The 14,747-nt window shown below is 40.4% G+C and overlaps 1 protein-coding gene across 1 annotated transcript in view; it reads right to left on the reverse strand.

Moving 5' to 3' along the window:
• Plce1 (phospholipase C epsilon 1) overlaps positions 1 to 14,747 on the reverse strand; it is a 224,578-nt gene that overhangs the window by 53,724 nt on the left and 156,107 nt on the right. The window contains exons 5-7 of the mRNA XM_090346226.1: positions 11,668 to 11,926; positions 10,074 to 10,279; positions 2,997 to 3,672 (exon numbers count right to left, since the gene is read on the reverse strand). Coding sequence (XP_090202352.1) covers positions 2,997 to 3,672; positions 10,074 to 10,279; positions 11,668 to 11,926 — 1,141 coding nt within the window. The remainder of the gene's footprint in view (positions 1 to 2,996; positions 3,673 to 10,073; positions 10,280 to 11,667; positions 11,927 to 14,747) is intronic.

Below are 14,747 nucleotides of genomic sequence, written 5' to 3' on the forward strand. Positions count from 1 at the left end.
AGGGCTCTGGGGAGTTCTTCAAAGAGTTGAGCTGCCATCCTCTTGAGCTATTGAAAGCTGAAGATAAATAAGAGCCGATGAACTGGAGAAAACCATGCAGCTTATGAGGCAATGGGCAGCTCAGACACTCCAGGGGGAGGCAATGGCTTCTGTTGCCAGAGAAACTCTGTGGAATGTCTTTTAAAATGCTAACGGACAGGATTTATTAATTCAGTTATAATTAATGATTGTGTCCAGGGTTCAGGAAAGTCAGTTAACAAATCCACAGAAAAACACAAATGAATTAATGACAGTATTGAAGATATTTCACACATTGTAGGAAAGGGTTTCTTTAACATAAATTTCCAAGGACTAAGAGTATAGCTCAGTTGTAGAGTGCTTCTCCAAAAAATTAATTTCCTTTTACTACCTTTACTCCAATGCAATATTTGTAATTTCAAGGAAGTATTTTACAAAGTAGTTTGCTTTATAGCAGATAATATACAGGTAATAACAATGTATGTGTATATGTACATTCTTACTTACTCCTTTCTCATGGTCAATGACTTTCTGACCTTATGACTTGAACTGTGAATTCTACCTCTTCTATCCTGCTATGGTTCTAGGATGCTGAGTATCTTGGGTCCTTGCTATAGCAATCTTTAGGTGATTTCTAATAATAGGATATCTTTAACTTCTTCCTGTGAATTATCTACTTCTCCCAACTCTAATCATATACAAATTGTACTTTATCCCTCTTTTCACTGGATATACCCTGAATGAATCCATCCAATCCATATCATCCAATCTAGAATTTCTCCTCCTGGAATAAGACTTTGTTTGTGACAAAGCCTTATTACATGGCCCAGGCTAGCCTCAAATTTGAGATTCTCCCATGTTAGCCTCTAAAGTAGCTGTGACTACAGTCATGTATGTGACCAGGATCAGGATCCTGAAGGCTGGGAGAATAACTGAGAATACAAGGACAATAGTCTCCTAGTACCAATGAGTATGTGGTTCCAAGGATACTGACAACTGAGAAAAAACCAAGTGCTCAGTACTGTCCTAAGAATACTCGATTTACTTTTCCCATCATGCCATCAAACTTCTAAGGACATCTGCAATTCAACAAACATCCAGTTTTCACTTTATCATTGAATTCACACATATTAAGTGTTACCTTGCTTTTGGGGTCACTATTTGCTTTGTGGAAGGCAAACTTCCCCAAAATGAAGGGCAGAGAAACACTCAGCAGATTGTCCAACAAGTTAAACATAATGAATGGTAATGTGGGACTGATGGAGAGCCTATCCACATCAACCCAACTGCAAAATGTCAGGATGGGAGTTCAAATGTTTTTTTTGACATTTCTCTTCAGTTGGGCTTACTGTACCTCTTATGTGTCAGTCCAGTTACTTGTGCCTATAAGCTAGACAAGAAATAAATGGGAATAACTAAATCACATGGTATTTGTGACATGGATTGTAGTTGAGTTTTAAGACTGGTTTATGTTCATATTAAATGGATTTGCTGAGTCTGGAAGACTAAGGAAGAATTCTAAGTTAAAAGCAATATGCATCATAGTTTTTGAAGATTTCTTCCAAATAGCCAACCACAGACTTCTCCTTGTGGAGCATAACAGGAAGTAGTTATTTTTATTTCCATTTTAGATGAGTTAAGTAAAAGTGCCTTCCTGCTATGCAGCATTAGCATTCTTGAATAGGTGGGACTATCTGCTTATTGATGAATCAAGTTAATTATTTAATATATACTCTCTATATGGGTAAAAACAGGGCATTGTGCCAGGCGCTGGTGGCTCATGCCTGTAATAGCAGGTACTCAAGAAGCTAAGACCCAGAGAATCGTGGTTCAAGGCCAGCTAGCATGGGTAGAAAGGTCTGTAAGACTCGATCTCTGAAATAACCAGTAAACAGCAGGCTGGAGGCACTGCTCAAGAGGTAGAATACCAGCCAAGCAAGCAAGCTGAATAAGCTTGAGGCTCTGAATTCAAACCCCAGTATTGCAAAAAAATATGAGGAACTACTGTATATGTCTATATGTCCTGGGATGGGAAGGAGGAGCAAAAAAAATGTTACAACTGTGAAAAGAATGTGAAATTAGCCACTTGAGTAAGTTAAGTCACAGTTCTGTTTGTGATACTAATAAAAATGATAAAATTTCTCTTCTACATAGAAAAATATAATAGAAAAACTGAATATCTGATATGACTCCTCAGACAATATCATTTCAACTGTGTCACTTTGTAGTGGGGCCTATGACTCGATTTTCCAGCAACCTGAATCTTGCTCAGACAAGCACACTACTCTACTTACGCCTGCAACTCTACTTATCATCTAGTTTATCCTAGCCTGTCACCATTCAAAGCTGAAGTTCTGGTTAAAGTACTTGGTGATTCAGGGTTAATGAGACGCTCACTAGATACAAGCAGCCTACAGTGAAAAAATGCCTACTGAAGGCTACTGTCACCATAAATCTGGTGATGTAGAACTCAAGGTAAGAATTATCCCACATTTAGGCGAGTTTCTTTTAACCTTAAAGCTCTACCCGTAGAGATCAATATGCAGGAAGTTAAAGAATTCGCCTAACAAGCTGTGTAATGAACCAGGATTTCAATTTCCATAGAAAGATCTCTAGTATGTCTGCTAGCCACTAATTAACAATAAAAAAATCAGATAATGCTTTCAAGTGAAACCTTGAGCCTGAAAATGATTGTTTTTCTTTATCTAGACAGGAGAACCACATGAGTTTCTATTGTCATGCAAAGCAGCTCTAGGTTGTCTCATGGGTAGACACTATCCTTCATATCAGATGGATTTACACTGTGGCTTTCTGCATATTGACTAAGCTAATTCTTGAAGACATCCTATGACAGGCATTGTTCTCATTTCTACTCTCTAGGAAAGAGAATCATGAACAGAGAGATGATGTAAAAGCCGCCCCAAGTGTGTGTTCTCAGCTTTACACTGTTTGAAGGAGAAGGGTGGCCACACCCTTACCTGATAGAGGCTGACATACTGTTTGCGCAACCACTGCTGTCTTTGGTCAGGAAACCTCCGCATTTTTCTCACGGCTCTAGTGAGTTCCAATAATCCGCTGAAGAGCATTTTAGCTGTGTGCTTTGGTGCCACGAAGTGCAGTAATCTATTGTCTGTGGTCTGAAGGCCATAGAGCAGTGTCACACCAGTCTCTGACAGGATCATGCTCCCCAGTTTGTTCTGAACACACACAGTGTGTATATCAATGCCAGGGTGTCCCATGTACACAGCCTTGGCTGAAAATAGATCTAAGACTCCCTCCACCAGGCCACTTAACCCAGTATTGCCCAATAATGGGAACTTGCCAGGCTCGGCTGTGTTATTTAGTATTCCAAACTTGGCTTTTGCACCAGCTGGTGAGGCAGTGGGGGGCTTTATCCAGGTCAAAGTGCTATTGTCGGGCTGCAGTTGAAGAAAGCATCGGGCAGAGAGGTGTGAGTCTTGGTCATAGTGGATGACTGTGGCCCCCTGCAGCAGGAACTGGTGCACATCTGCTTGGATGGACAGCACGTACCACGGGATGAGCTCTGTCCCATGGTCGAAGGCCTTCTGTGGCTCTTCTGATCTGTGAGGGTCACATTCTTTAGAGCGCTCAAAGATGTCATTTTCTGAATCCAACAAATCTCCGATTATAAACCTGATAGAGAGAGGCACAGATTTGGTCTGGCTTCTAATCAGAAAGGAGACTAACATAGAACTCTTCCATTCACCCTGGACTTCAGTTCTCATCCTGTCAGGGATTCGAATTATTAGAGAAAATAGAAAACATCATAATAGGGTAATTTTTTCCCCCTGTTGGTTGTGGAACTTGAACACAGGGCTTGGGCGCTGTCCCTAAGCTCTTTTGCTCAAAGTGAATGCTCTCACTGTTTGAGACACAACTCCACTTCTAGTTTTCTGGTGGTTAGTTGGAGATAAGAGTTATGGGCTTTCCTACCCAGGCTGGCTTTGGACTGTGAGCCTCAGATCTCAGCCTCCTGAGTAGCTAGGATTACAAGCAGCATAGCACCAGTTTCCGACACAGGTTAATTTTTTTTTTTTTGCCAGTCCTGGGCTTGAGCTCAGGGCCTGGGCACTGTCCTTGGACTTTCTCAAGGCTAGAACTCTACCACTTGAGCCTCAGCACCACTTCTGGCTTTTTTTTTATATATGTGGTACCAAGGAATTGAACCCGGGTCTTCATGCATGCTAGGCAAGCACTTTAACCACTAGGCCAAAATCCTGGCCCATACAGGGTAATTTTTTAATGACAGCATTGAAGAATCTTATATTTAGCAAGACATCTAACTATTGACATAAGAAAAGAATTAGTAAGTTATATTTTTTATGATCAACAATAATAATCTTTATTGTAGATCACTTTTCTCTCTTCTCTCAAGAGCTCTGTTAAAAAGTTTATGGATATTTTATAGAGAGATTCCCTTCTTGAATACTTGTTTATTAAACACGTCATTTGAAATATGATGTAAAAATCAATGTTAATAAATTCTTTAATAAAAAAGTTTATAGATATTTGTACTATATAGATCATACTTGTGAATTAATTTTTATCGTTCTTGTTTTCCTTTTAAATTGTGAGGTTCAGACAGGGGAAGTCAATATTATGTAATTCTGAGGAGGCCTAGTGTAGGCAGGATTCTGATTGGTCTATTAACTCTAGAGCCTGAGATCATTATAACCGTTTGCCTTTCAGTTAAATCATAAACAAAAGCCTAAATTTATTGGGCTAACATTAGGTAAGATTTAACGACCTCACCTGAAAGGTAGCTCTAGTAAAAATAAAATGTGAACTGAGTGCTGCTGGCTCATACCCATAATCCTAGCTGAGATCTGAGGATTGTGCCTCAAAGCTAGCTTGGGAGGGAAATCCACGAGGCTTTCTTTTTTTCTTTTTGGTGGGTTGTGGGGCATCTTTGCATTCAAGGCTAGCTAGCACTCTACCCCTTGAACCACCACACCAGTTCCCCATGAGACATTTATCTCCAATTAACTATCAGAAAACATAAAGTGGAGCCATGGCTTAAAGAAGTAGAGCACTAGCCTTGAGTGAAAAAACTCATGGACAGAACACAGGCCTTGAGTTCAAGTACTATTACCAATAATCAATCTATTAATCAATAAATATGATTAGTTTGAAGCCATTTGATAGGAAACATAGTCATAGTGGCTGGATAAATAAGAATATTTCTTGACACACTTAGATGTTCACTCTGTGTGTGTGTCTGTGTATACACACACACATACACACACTCTCTCACACACACACAAGTCTTATTTGCTTGGGAAGTTCAGTGAATTCCCTTCCCTGATCCTGGGTTTGGATTATTAGGAAGATCTTGTAAGAGGAAGACAAGGATGATTATAACTCTCTATAGCTCCAGAGACATGATTTTTTTTTTCCAGGCCCGGTGATTGAACTTGCCTGGGCACTGTCCTTGAGCTTCTTTTGCTCAAGGCTAGCACTCTACTAATTGAGCCACAGAGCCACTATTAGTTTTTTTTTCTATGTATGTGGTACTGAAGAATCAAACCCAGGGCTTCATGCACACTAGGCAAGCACTCTACCACTAAGTCACATTTCCAGCTCCCAGAGACATCTTCTTAATATTGCATTTCATCATCATAAGATTCTCCCCCCCCCCAAAGTCTTGGTCATGCAACTTAAGCCAGTTACAGGAGAAACACCATTGCTTCTATTCACCAACCTAACTGCCTGGTACTTGCAGTATATGGTTACAAGCATGCCTTCTGTGTTCACCACAGACCTAATGTTCTGCTCTTCCACCTGTTTGCTACATGACTGGGTCAAAGTGTTAGATCTTTCTGAGCCACTCTTCATTTATCTGTGAATAGCAAAATAACAATGCTCATCTCCCAGAGATGATGAAGAGGTTTAAAACCAAAGAAGACAACACTTGAAAGCACTCAGCCCAGGATCTGGCTCAATAAAACACATCACTATAATTAAATATAGGGAGATGAGCCTCATTCCTTCTATTCCTTCACCACTTCCTCTTCTCCAGGCTGAACCAGCCCAGCTGTTTCCCTTAGACAGGCTTTCTTCAGAGGCACTCTCCAAGGCTTTCTACTGAGACCACTCCCGTTCTCCATGTCACACTTTTCATCGTGTTTAAGAGCTACAAAGATTCAGTTAGTGAGCACCAGTAGTTAAAACACGCTCTATGCTGATTTCTACATAAAACTTCAGATTTAAAAAAAATCAACATAAGAAATAGCACGTTCCTATATTCTGCAATGGAAACTGAGAAGGCTTTTGTGCAGTTTCTGTCTCAGAAGCAAGGCAAGCTGGGAGAGAGGACATTGCTTTTCTTGGCGTCAGTTTTTATTTAAGATTACAAAAGGAACTAATGCCAGATGGGAATAATTCCATTAAAAAGCATTCATATCCAGGGAATAATTTCCAAAATAAAATTGACAATTGTTTGTAATGAAATAAGTTCATTTCAGGCAGGAAACTACTAATAGCCTTTGTCTCTTAGATGGAAGGGTGAATTTTATGCAGTTCTGAGCCTGACTCTATCAGGAGATGATTTTCTGTGAATTTACAAGCAGGAATGAGGTAGAACATTAATATTTAGGAGTCAAATAATGTTAATCAAAGATCATAGATGTGATTAGCCAACAACTACATGTGATCTGTCTTATCACATATAAGACATTTCCTTAGAACCAAGGAAGGAAAACAGAAGGGAGGTTTTTGTTTCCTCTCCCCCATCTCCAAAGAGCATCTAGAGCCTCTTTCACTTGGAAACCATAAATGGACAACTAAACACTTTTCTAATGTTCCCTGATAAAAATCTTATATTAGATGACAAAGGGCAATTTCTAGCTGGGGAGAAAAATCTGTGAGATTATTATCTTTATTAACCATCAATAAAAGTCAGAAGTAATGCTACGGCTCAAGGGACAGAGTGTCAGCTTTGAGTGGAGAAAGCTGGGGGACAGAGTCCCAGCTCTGAATTCAAGTCCCTGTATCAGCACACATGTGCGCACGGGCGCACACACGCGCACGCGCGCGCGCACACACACACACACACACACACACGCCTATTGTCAACCTGGCTGTACATTTTATTTGTCAGGCTTCATTTAACAGGATTACTTGAATCATAAATCACCAGGTGATAGATAAACCTGAATTTAATATTTCAAGATAGAAGAAAATTATCTTTTCTAAAAGACTTGCTATAAGTGTCCCCTGTAATAAGAATCTGGTGTTGTGAAAGCTCTCTTCTTGGTTCAAACTGACTTTTCTAAACTACAGACAGCATCTAATTCATATTTGGGCAGTACAAAAGTTCCAAAGCTAGCCTGAATTTTTATCCTGGCTCTGATAACTGTAAGATCCTAAGAAGACTAAATCATTTAATACATGCCAAATATGTAGGGCAGTCTTTGCTTAAAAGAGGCTCTCAATAATCACTAGCATCATAAATACTGATAATATTATTGTCTGGATTGTGTTTACAAAGTTAATATTACAAAACAAAATCCCCCAAACAAACACTGCTTCTTTGCAAAATGATGAGAAAGTTTGATGTTGTAACTGAAGTAATAAACAAACGTAAGTGTGCAGATAGTGGGAAAAGGGCTCTCTTTGTTTTAGGTTACAAAAGGATTATCAGGTGTTGACTAAGCAAACAGAAAGGGAGAGAAATAGTGCTCCATTCCCAGCAAAGCTGAGGCGGGAGGCTTTGGTGAGGGTGGGGCTGGGCTAAGCAGTCAGTTATATATGAAGGAGGTTGTGATGTGTTTGTAAGATTGGGTACTGTTTGTACCATCTCTTTCCCAAAACAACTGATTATCTGTAATCAGTATGTGCATGTTGCTGTTCTAGGGCTTGAACACAGAGAGCCTGGACACTGTCCCTGAGAATTTTTCTTAATGCTGCCACTTGAACCACAGCTCCACTTCTGGCTTTTTGCTGGTTAGGTGGAGATAAGAGCCTCAGACTTTCCTGCCCAGGCTGGCTTCAAACCAGCATCCTCATATCTCAGTCTCTTTAGTAGCTAGGATTACAAGTGTGAGCCACCAGTGCCTGGCAATGATTACTTTTTATCATTTTATTATTTTGTGCCTATGACAGTGTGTGAGTAATCCTGGAACTAATATCTTTTTTACTTTTTAATGCTTGGTTTCCTTATTTTCTATCCCTCTGGGATTAAATTACCTTCTAGGCATATCTCTAAGGAGAATACAACTCTATGTGAAGGGCATGGGTGGAACTGAGAGTTACATCTAAGTGTGCATATATACAAATTTACTTAGTACTTGAAGGGGAGAGAGTGAGGGGCATTAATTACAATAGCCACCATTTATTTGATATTTATAACAAGCCAGATATTTTGCTTCATACAGTTTTACACCACTCTCCCATCAGTCCCATGTGGCAGAATGATCAATCTCAACTTACCAATGACAAAAATGGAGGCTTAGTAAGATTAAGTAGACCTGCCCAGATGATGCAGTAATAATTAGTGGTGCTGAGATCCTGTCCCAGGCAATGTGTCAGCAAGTTTGAGCTCTTAATCAGCACAAGCAGCTTCTATTCTGTTTTTGGTCTGTTCATTATCTGTTTATGCCCCATTTCTCCAAATAAGCTACTATATCACAGCAAGGATAAATTCTAGAAATACTTCAGTTATATTTCACATGGTATATAATACACACTTATAACACTTTTTAAAAATTATTCACCAACATGAAGACTAAATGCTATGCCTGTGTGAATATGTTTACATCATGGAGACATAAGAACATGGGTGGGCCTGTTGCTGGAAAATGAAAGCCAAGGATACTGAGGTGTATAAAGGAAAGTGCCAGCTCCTGTTTCTGCCAATTTCTTATTCTCATAAACAACTCTAAGGGCTAGCACAATTCCAAAGAAATTATTTTTGGAAAACAGCCTTTCCAGTGTAGTTATAGACTCTGTCTCTGTCTCTCTGTCCTACATTTCAGAAAGGCTTTAAAAAGTAAATAGTAACTTTTTTTTTTTCCTTTGCAGGTCCTAGGGCTTCAATTCAGGGCCTGTATACTGTCCCTGACCCTCTTTGTACTCAAGGCCCGCATTCTACAACTTGAGCCACAGTGCTACTTCTGCTTTTTTTTTCTTAGTAGTTTGTTGGAGATAAGTCTCACAGACTTTCTTGCTCAAGCTGGCTTCCAACCCCAGTCCTCAGTCTCAGATCTCAGCCTCCTGAGTAGCTAGGATTATATGCGTGAGCCACCAGCGCCTGATAGAACTGTCTTTTAAACATACATCAACTTGTATCTGGACTCCAGACATTTGCAAGCATAACTGATGATTACAAATAAAACCTTTCACTGCCAAGTGAATGGGATCCCTCCTTCTGGGCTAGGTTCTTCCACAGGCGTTTAGATTTGACCAATAAAAAAGGCCTTGAGGATGCCTAAACACCTGGGGTTCTCTCTCATTTCACATGCTGGGGTTGAGTGAGTCTGCCCAGGTTGCATTTCTAGTTAACAGACAGCTACTGGCCAACCACTGCAACTCCATAGCACAGGTTTCTCCAAGTGAAATCCCTGAACCTTGAACTTAAACTCAACTAGAGTTTGGCAAAGCAGCTATAAATACTGATAGTACATTAAAAATAACACATCTCATCATCACCAGAGAGAGAGGGAGGGAAGAGAGAGAGACACACAGAGAGAGATATCTATAGAGAGGAGAGAAGACAGAGAGAGAGAGAGAGAGAGAGAGAGAGAGAGAGAGAGAGAGAGAGAGAGAGAGAGAGAGAGAGAGAGAGAGAGAGAACGAGAACAGATAGCAAGGAGTTAGACTGTGAACATTAATTTTAGAACAGAGTAGTAAAATGGAAAGGTAAATTCTCCCTGCAAATTGGTAAGGTTTGAAGGTTTAAGAAGCATGGCTAAGGGGCAAAGATGATGGTTTTTAAGGCAGCCATGTAAAACGGAACTGAAGTGTGTGGAGGGGGGAATCTATTTAACAGGAAAAGAAAAGATCCGCACACTCCCTTCTTAATCTGTAAAACTTACTGCCATCGGGTTTTATCCTTCAAGGAATTCTTCCTTGAGCTATCTCCTTCGCTGGCGCTGTCCTCTTCTTCTGTCTCCAGACTTCGGCTGCAGCTCCTGATGAGCTGGAAGATGCTGTTGACAGTGGACTCTTTCTCTGAGTTCTTCAAGCCATTCTGCCCCACTCGTTGTAAGAAATTATCTTGCCCGCTGTAATCTGCTACAAACTGCAGGGAAAAGATCAAGAATCTGCTTTTGCAACTTAATATGTCTGATTAACCCACTTGGCGAGGGGAACTAAATCATAATAGCAATAAACAACAGCATCTGTGCCTATTTTATTGGAAAGAACACAAAAATCCCCAGGGAAAACTTTTTTTTTTCATTTCATCACGTGAAATACCAAAACTCACACTTATTTCCGCTGAAACAACTTTCGTCCCTCTAGGAATCAACACTCCATTTCACATTTAAAACACCAAAAACAGTATTATTTCAGGATTCCCTAGGGGAGGGTGCAGCTATTTTATCCTTGTACTGAGAACTGAGGGGAAAAAAACCATGATAAAAGGATACTACTCTTTGTAACAAAATGAAATAATTGGCCCTAAGGAAAGCATTAAGAAGCTGCCTTCCTTTCTTATATACGGTGACTTCCGTAGTGGTTTTAAAGCTGTAATGGTCCATGTTCTTGGTCAGAAAGTTCCTCCCATCAGAGAAGGACTGCTGCTGGGCCAAAATTTAATGTGGGGGGAGCCTGGGAGGCTTTAAGTTCTCGGCTTCATTTCTGGTTATTCTTGGTGATAAACCCAAGAGATGTCAGTGAGTGATGTGATCTAGACATCTCAAAGGCTTTCCCGTCTTCCTGGTACCAGGTGATGCTTTTGTTTGAAGGTAAAAGGTGGAAGCTTTACAAGTTTCTCACTTTCACTGAGAAGGGGTGTGTGTGTGTGTGTGTATGTAAAAAGGGTTGGTAATAAATGCTGTTATTAATGACAAGAATAACCTGAGCCATTTCAGGATTGGAATGCCTCAATATCTCCATTAAATTCTTTCTAACCACCCTATCTTTTCCTTCCAGTTGCTCATTCTCCCAGTCTTTCCAGCACCCAATACCCCAGGCAAAGCTCACATCAACTTCTCCATTTCCAGGGTCAAGAACAAAAAGCAATTGCTGGGGGGATGGGAACTGTGAGATCAGGAGCCTGGAGAGGTCTTTGGATAAGGCCCTGGCTTCCTTCAGCTCTGCCTACCCAGCTTGAAAGCAAGGAGCACCGGCTTGCTCATTCTTTCTCTCACTGGCTTGGGAAAGGTTAATCCTCTCAAGTACTTTATCTCCTGTATCTAGGCATTCCGAAACAATGAGAAAAACACATTAGCCTTCAAAAGAAAAACCAGAAACGATACTCTTTTCCACTTGTACTGGGTACAGTCCATTAAACCTAACACAACAACATCTGGCCTCAAGCGGTGCTCATTGACCATTGTCTTCTCCAGAACTTTCTGGCATGGATCTGCTCCTTTGGAAACCATATCACAAGGATTACTCTGGACCTGGTGAGCACGGTCAGAGACTGGTAAGACAGGTGGCAGCAAGGGCTCCTGAGAGCCTTACCTCTAGAGCTTCTTCCTGGGAGTTGTACCGAGGGCAAAGCTTCAAGAGGCCAGAGTTTCCATCGAGCACTTCACAGAGCTCCTTCAGAAACACGCCACAGAAGGGAACCACCTTACAACCCGGGATGTGCAGTGCCCGGGTCACCACCTTCCTGTACTCCAGGGAGGATTCATGCTGAGCCATGGCGTCCTTCAGGCTCCGCATAGTCTCGATGTCAGATTGGTCCATGAACTGCCACATTTTTAAAACTTTTCTTGACCTGTTGAAAATAAGTGCCATTTTTATCCAGACCGAAAGAGAAACAAAATCGCTTTATTAAATCATCTAAATTCCACAGAAATTCCCTTTCTCAGCCTTCACAGTGTAGACTTACTAATATTTATTTAGGATTCTGGTTTCCATCAACTTCTCCAATGACAGGAATATCATTTTTTTTCAAAACTGTAAACACATAACTACATAAGAGAGATACATACAAAAATAGGCTGACTATGGAAGCCAGGCACTGAATGTAGGTTTGGGCTTTTCTGGAAGTCAAAGGTAAAAGGCATTCATTGTGGGTGATGTTGATCTAAACTAGGAACTCTTCTTTAAAGGAAATAAAGTCATTTATTCTGAGCCAAATATGAGTGGCATGACTCCACACAGATTCAAAGTGTGTCATGTTTCACTATGGAAAAGATTACATGAATTTTTACAATTCCAGAACAATAGAAAGTCATAAATCAAGACATGTACCCATGACATTGATGGGAACATTGAGTATGCACTAGGGGAAGACACAGCAAGGCAGGAAATCTGTTCTGAGGTTTCAGATGTTATCCATGGCAGTCCTAGCAGCGTCTTGCGTTTGCAACATTGGAAGGACAAAGTGCTGGCGTCTCCTGTGAGTCACAGTGGACATGGTGTCAGGAGGTTGGGCCCAATCATTCTGGAAAGGTCTGATAAATAAGGTGACTCACAGGAAGAGCTTGGGAAGAAGGACCTCCAAAATGAGGCCCTGAGGGTGCAGACTGAGTGGTCACTCAGAGAGTCCATGGCATATTTACAGGTAACAGTACAGTGGGAGACATAAAGATGCCCAGGAGTGGGGCTGGAAATTCTACTGCCATCCACATTGGTATCTGTGAGGGCAGAAGGTTCCTCTCTGCTGCCCCAGTTGTTTGCTCCCTTTCTTTTTCCTCATTCCCTTCTTGTTTCTTCTCTCCTTCCTTTTTCTGCAGGGACTCTGAATTGGAAAGGAGAGAAAAGACAAAGCATATCTTTCTACCCTACTGCAAATTTCTGAGACTTGGGCTATGAAATGTGGAGAAGGGAAGTTGCCTTCAATTGAATGACAGAAAATTTTGATTTAGAGCAGGTTGAAAAATCACTGTATGGCATATGGGACACCCACAGATCATAAAGTACAATAGTGACACAGAAGCAGTGTGGATGCAGCGCTGGTGGTTTCTTCTATCAGCACACAGCACTCAGCCCCCACTGGGCCAGGGGTGTTCTCTTTCTGTATGGTTCTTTGTAATTCTCTAACAAATGGACATAGCACAAGTTAAAGAGGTGCTGTGCATTTCTTTCTCAGTGCTTGGGTCTGAAGTGAGGGTGCTATGCTTGCGACCACATAAGCCACAATTCCAAATATTTTTTGTTTTGTTTTGTTTTTGCTATTCTCTTAATTTTTGCCTACAGCCTCAGAACACGATTCTTCAACCTATGCCTCCATGTAGCTAGAGTTAGAGATATGAACCACCGCCTCTAGCACCTTTTTTTCTAGAATACCTTCCAATTGAGAGCCTACTAATTTCTGCCGTGTGTGTGTGTGTGTGTGTGTGTGTGTGTGTGTGTGTGTGTGTGTGTGTTGTAAATGTATGTGACATTACTGGAACTTGAACTCAAGAGTCTTATGCTCTCCCTCAGCTTTTTCTCCCATGGCTGGTGCTCTACCACTTGAGCCACACCTCTACTTTTAGATTTTTGCTGGTTTAATGTAGATAACAATATCTCAAGATGCTTTTGCCTGGCTTGGATTCAAACCTCCATTCTCACATCTTAGCCTCCTGAGTAACTAGGATGACAGCCATAAGCCACCAGCATTCAGCTTGTTCATGTATTTTAAAATACTGAATAAATAAACAACCATATCACTGGTTACTTGAAGCACCTTGTTTTTTCTTTTTCTTTTCTTTCTTAAATTTAATCTCATGTTTCCGAGATTTGCTCATGTGCATGATCATGGAGAATGGGGCTACTTATTAACTATAAAGTGACTTGAAAAGCCACAGAAACTTCTAGCCTATCACCAAAGTGTGGAGGGAGAGCCAGCTGGGTAGGTTTGGAAGGCAGTGGAGTTGAATTTTTACAAATCAGTAACAATTCTTTAAAACTTCTTTTTCTGTCAGTAAAGTAGAGGTATAAATAGATGAAGCAAAGGAATGAATGACATATAATTCTCATTAACAATCTCTGTACTTGGCAGTAAAGAACAAATTTCAGTAAAGATAAATTATTTATTGTTAGATGGGCAACTGGCATGCTTCTACTACTTTTCCAATCTGGAATCCCTTTACAAGCAGCTGGAGAATCAAATAAAAATCCTTTTTTTTTTACTCTTATATTAACTGTGCTAAGGGGAATATGTCCATATATGCATCTAATGTACTGTGATCCAATTCACCTCTGAAGTACTCATTTTCTGTTCCCCTTATTATTAAACTTACTTTTATAATTCTAATGAACTTCATTATTCTATTTTCATGCATGTAAAGTACCTAAATCATATTCCTCACCTTGTGTCCTCCTCCTTCCTATTGGTTCTCCTCTCAGTCTCTGTTTTATATTCATGTCATTCTTTTCTTTTCCTTTGTTTTAAACAGTCTAGATTCCACATGAGAGAAAAATGTAATATATATCTTCCTGAGTCTGTGTTACTCTGCCTAACATGATACTATCCAAGTCTACCCATTTTCTGCAAATGACATAATTTCATCTTCCTTATGACTGAATAATATTCACTAGTATATATGCCATATTTTCTTTTTCCACTTATCTGTTGATGGGCAACGAGGCTGAGTCCACAGTTTTGC

The sequence above is a fragment of the Megascapheus bottae genome, chromosome 15, assembly GCF_031878675.1.
Source record: "Megascapheus bottae isolate mThoBot1 chromosome 15, mThoBot2.hap1, whole genome shotgun sequence".
NCBI classification, from domain to species: domain Eukaryota; kingdom Metazoa; phylum Chordata; class Mammalia; order Rodentia; family Geomyidae; genus Megascapheus; species Megascapheus bottae.